The following is a 5603-nucleotide window of genomic DNA, read 5'->3' as shown; positions in this document are numbered from 1 at the left end:
TATATTATGTACAAGCTTTGGCATATTTAAATCCCTTGCCTATTCTTTTTCTTTTTTTCTATCTCCTATTCTCTACTTCCTTCTCTCTTTGATCCTTGGTGGATACGACCTTTCGACTAAAATGCCTTTGACATTGGTGAATCTGACATGAAAGATCATCAAAAGGAAAGATAGGATGGGAGAACCTTTAAGCAAAATTTATAGTGATGTTTTGCAACAGTTAGTGTAGAATATGAACATGCTTATGTAGAAACAACAACAACAACAATAGGTGATGCAGGCTACCACTCAAACAGAAACTATTGTGATGAATGCTCTACAAGCAGTAGAGCATAAGAAGAAGTTTTTTAATGGCAAGAATATATCGGCATATATTGCATATCTATGCTCAAAAGAGGGAGTTCTTTGGGCTGGCTCAACTTGCATCGAGCTAGTATTTTGTGTGCGTCATTGTACATGAATTGAAAGTGTGAGTTATTGAATTGTACATGTAAGATGTTGACTAGATAGCTCTCAAGACACTTAGGGAAGAATTTTACATTTAAGATACTAGTTTGATTACCCATAAGACTTTCCAGGAGTGGATTCTGCAACCCAATAAGAGTCTTGTGGCTAGAGAGTAATTAAGAGAATTTGAAAATCAATTTGGGTAGTTAGATCTTGTAGAACAATAAGCTCTTGCAAGTCGAAAAATTGAATTATTTCTACAAGCGGAAAATTCTGATCTTCAAGAGAATCTTGAAGATTTGTTAGAGGATCAAACTATAGAGACAGGGCGTAAAATAGAGTGGAGGCATATTAAGGAGGCTCTTACTCCAATGGTGAAAAAGCATAGAAGAGAAAGATTACATGTATTTAGCTTGCCCACTATTATAGGAAAAATAGTTTATGTATTTAATAACACTACAACATATAGACCCAATAGCGACGTTTAAAGCGACGGAATCATTCATGGAAAAAATTACCCCCGTCATCGCTATTCACGTGATCGATTTGTCGCTATTAGCATCGCTAATAGCGTCTCTATTAGCGTCGCTATTTACATCGCTATTAGCATCTCTATTAGCGTCGCTATTTGTGTCGCTATTAGCGTTGCTATTTGCATCGCTATTACGTCGCTAATTGGATTAGCGATGCAAATAGCGATGCTAATAGAGACTCTAATAGCAACGCTTATAGAGACGGGTGCAGAGTAAATTTTTGACGCAAATAGTGACGGTTACAGAGGGGAAAAAAATTAGGTGGCAAGACATGCAACCCTGCCACCCTTCTAGCTATATGCACTAAATATTCTTGCATAATTCATTTGCAAATGTCACCTACACCTAATGTCTAAAAATTGTGTATCAGATTTTCAAAAAAAAATTGAATCCTTTGATTGCAAAAGCTAGATATAATCAATTCGAAAAGGTATTTCGCAAGGATCTTTTTCATCACTTGCTTAGGCTCGAGAAGAAAAAGAGCTTGTGATTGCAAAAGATAGATATAATCAATTCAAAAAAGTATTACTCAAGGAGCTTTTTTATCACTTGTTAGGCCCAAGAAGAATAGCTTCACTTCAAGCTTTCAGTATAGTCAGGAACCTGAGGTATGAATAAGTCCCATTGATCTTCTACTCACTCCAGCTTATTCCAAACTTGTTCAAGTCTTTTTGGGGGAGCATTTGGACATTTATTTTTACCTACATCTAAGCCATCTTCTATCTCTTCTTTCTTGTCTTCACCCTCAATCTCAATGAATGGAGGTGTTTTAAGATCAAAAGAATCAAGCTCATCCTCCCCCTTCTCAAACTCCATTTCTTGAGCTCAAACTAGTTGTTGTACTCCAAGTAGATCTGTGAAACAAACGAATTTCTCTTTACCAAGTGATTTGGTAAAGATATCGACTATCTGGTCTTCCGTCTTCACATGAAGTAGATCAATCTGTCCTGCAAGTATCATTTCTCCGATGAAATTGTAATGGATCTCTATGTGTTTGGATCTAGCATGATAGACGATGTCAAAGGATTTTGAAAGCAAAGTCGCAACTTCTGAAGTCCTTGTTAAATTTCAGGATAGAAAATCAGGCAAGAAAATGAAGTCAAAATTTGTATGACTACAATTGAAGAGTGTGAAGCAAGAAGTTCCGGATTATTTCATGTTTACCATCAAGTAAGAATGCCATAACTGATGGGATGAAGTCTCTTAAAAAAAAAAAACATGATCATATTCACATATATTTGACTCTATTGGGTCATTGGCAGCATTTGTACCAACAGGATTACCACAATAAATGACAATTTGCAGCTCTCAGTAAATCCCAAGCTTCCTCTTCAAGTGATGTTTCTGTGATTAGGTTCCAAGATTTACCATTTACACGTGTTGAAGAAGCTGTCTTGATATAGCTACTATATATTTAGTCCCAAAATAAAAAAAAGTAGGTGTAATAACATTGCTGTACATCAGAACAGTGGGAAACCGCAATAATATCCTTATCTTATTGCAATCTCCTGAATTCAATGCCTCTTGAAGTTGGTTATGCACTTGTTTCACAATGCTGGAAACAAAGTCTGAATCTTCAGTATTCAATAGGCCAACCAATGTTCCATTAAAGAGACTTTTATGTGGAAGCTCTTCTGCACATTGCAGTAAAATTTGCAAAATGTCTCTTTCTGAACCTTATAGCTCTCTGTAAATATAACCATAGCAAGTTTCTATCTGGTCTTCTGCGTGATGGTCACTGTCACCAGCTCAACACCTACTTCTCAAACGAGTCGCTCCGTAAAATCAGACAACAATCCTCCCCTTCATATCATAATTTTCTTCTTCTGCCTGTCGCTCGCACTAAAGCAAGGTCGAAATCCAAAACAGGCAGGCTGTCATCGAAGGATTTACTGTTTGGCTGGATAAAGGGCTTTGATGCCAGTTACTGCCTTTGCTGTCGATGACAATGCGAGCCGGATTAGGGCCTGATGCTACGCCAGTTGGGTGAATCGACGGCTGCACACTGCGGTTACGATCGGGCTAAAGAGCGCACGAATTATCTACCACCAAGGGCTCATGTTCTTCCATGGAAGCGTGCTATCAGGGAAGAGCAGTTTGCTCCGAGCAGAACATATGGCTTTTTGGCTGAGGAGGCCAGGCTGTGTAAAGCTCCTGCCGTGATATGACAGAATATGGCTACGACTCTCACAGTTATGGAGGTCTTTCCGTAATTGATCCTCCTCTGGTTCTCTGCCGCGTATGTCTGCCACGGCGCAAACGCTGGCAACTGGCAGTCGGAAGCTGCAATCAAGTCCGTAAGCCAATCATGGCAGGTCTTCTACATCACAAAACGGGCACTGATCATATAGAAGATGGCAAGACTACTGCGCCAGCTTCCGCTTCCTCCCTCCTGGAGACAGGCCTCCCTTTTCAATTCCACTCCCCAGTTGTTATGCCGAGGTGCATCCATTCTTTCAGACAGTGTCATTACAGGGTCTGTGCCATGAGTCTACAACCCAAGCTTGGTCCGGCGCCAGTGCCTTCTCTTGGCATTGTACCTAATGGTATTGTCCATCCTCATACGAATCCAGTGAGGAATCCCCCTCCGTCATCTTCTTTGTACTTCATCCCCAGTAGAGCCATCTCCCTCCGTCATCTTCTCTGTTTCTCCCCATTTTTCAGATTTAGCATCATACTCCCCTGTTCTCCACAGAGTACCATCTATCCTCCCCATATTAGGCCTTTTCTTCTCAGATAGCAAACGCTCTTCCTCAGATTCCTCAGATTCATTGTCTTCATCAGAGCCATCTTCATCATCTGACCCTACATAGTCTTCACTTTGATCATCTGGCACTCCATCTTCTTCCTCAGCAACAGAATCATCATCATCATCACTGTCATCTTCATCATCAGAAGCTTCTTGCATAGTTGTTTCAGGCCTTGTTTTGGCTATACGTGGCTTAAGTTCTGCTGCAAGAGCTTGGGTTTCCGATGCTCCAGTCTTGGCCACTCTTACAACAGCCTTATCATTTTCTTTTGATGACAACGGTACCAAGTTGGGAGCTTCCTCCTCTGATTCAGAACTGTCATTATCATCGTTGAGCAGATCATAATCATTGCTGGTTTTCTTGTAACCACAAAAATAAACACTGCTAGAACTGTTGTGAGACAAAATAAAATCCTTATGAAAAATGAGATCAAGTGAGATCTGATCAAGTCTTCCCGGTGCCAAAGTGCCAGCCACAACTTCTTTGTCATCAATTTTGACCTTTAAAACAACTCTTTCATTTCCTTTTCCAATCTTACTTTCTCCAAGAGCAGCCTGTGAAACAAGTAGGTAAGAATCTTGTGCAACATGACATTTTAAAGGCTTTCCGCTCGACACCTCTATGCCCCAAAACTCCATTGCACGCCGAAGCTGACAGAACCTGCAGGAAATTTCCTCCAATAAGAACTTACACACTGCACTAGTGGTCTTCGTTCTCAAAGATCTGCCCTCAACATGATTAGTAAGATCCTCTCTAGCCAAAACAATGTATCTCATCTGCCATAGACCCATAGGCATGGTAACCAAATCAACTACCCACTTATAATGAATGCATAGAGGATAGGTCGGATGAAGCTCATCCCTATGACGCACTACTGAATACATCTGGCAGTCTCTGCAAGTCTCAACAAAGTGAGAAACATCTCTGTACATACCTTTCCACCAATATTTCTCCTTGATTTTCTCATAAGTAGCCCATACTCCTCTATGACCAGCCCAAGGACTCTCATGAAACTCCCTCATCACCTGTAACTGTGTCTCTCTATCGCAGACAACCCGCAAAGGTAATCCACCTCTTTTCTTCGGATGCTTCCAAAGAAATCCGTCCTTGAGAAAATAACCATAGGCTTTCCTTCTGATCTTCTTGAACTCTTCATCTGTCCATTCATCTCTTTTGCTTAGTGTACTAAGGTACCTGCCAATCTGCAACCAATCTCCAACATAGAGTTCTTCTGTGAAAGCCACAATATCATAGACATGACAAACATGATCAACCATAGTGGCTGAAATTTCTGCATCATCCTCTTCTGCAAGTAGAGTCTCCTCATCATCATATCTGGCTCTAGACAACATATCTGCCACTGGATTATCCTTCCCTGCTATGTGTTTAAATTCCGGATTTAATGACTTGATGTATGCAATCCATCTCAACATAGCTATATCCGGAGTAGAGCAACTCGTAATCATACCAATCAATGGCAAACAATCTGTCTCTACCACAACTGAAGCTCCAATAAAGTACTCCTTGTCACATTTAAGAGCCGTGACAATCCCCAATAACTCCCTCTTGATTTGCGGATATCTCCTCTGTCTCTCGTTTAGGACTTTTGCCCCAAACCGAATAGCATACCTATTTCCATCTGCATCATCTTGACCCACAGCCCAACCTATGCCAATTGGACTAGTGTCAACTATCAATACAATAGGCCTATCACAATTATAATCCGCTTTTCTGAGAGTAGGAGCATTCTGCAATAACTTCTTCAATTTCCGCATGGCTCTAGTGTGGCTCTCATCCCAATAAAATTTCTGCCCCTTTCGAAGCAGCTGATACAAACAATCTGTTATGTGTGCAAAATGAGGTATCCAAATCA

At 40.6% G+C, this 5603-nt stretch overlaps 1 protein-coding gene across 1 annotated transcript; it reads right to left on the bottom strand.

Moving 5' to 3' along the window:
• Positions 1-3570: 3570 nt before the first annotated feature.
• On the bottom strand, positions 3571-4394 carry LOC148036989 (uncharacterized). Its single transcript, XM_087677055.1, has one exon. The coding sequence runs from the start codon at positions 4366-4368 to the stop codon at positions 3571-3573; it is 798 nt and encodes a 265-aa protein (XP_087533181.1). The 5' UTR covers positions 4369-4394.
• Between the last annotated feature and the right edge of the window lie 1209 nt (positions 4395-5603).

Source organism: Lygodium microphyllum, chromosome 4, assembly GCF_053477565.2.
Source record: "Lygodium microphyllum isolate KBCC chromosome 4, Lygodium_microphyllum_v1.1.10, whole genome shotgun sequence".
Lineage (NCBI taxonomy): Eukaryota > Viridiplantae > Streptophyta > Polypodiopsida > Schizaeales > Lygodiaceae > Lygodium > Lygodium microphyllum.
The sequence above is the reverse complement of the archived record's forward strand: the minus strand, read 5'-3'. Positions and strand labels throughout refer to the sequence as shown.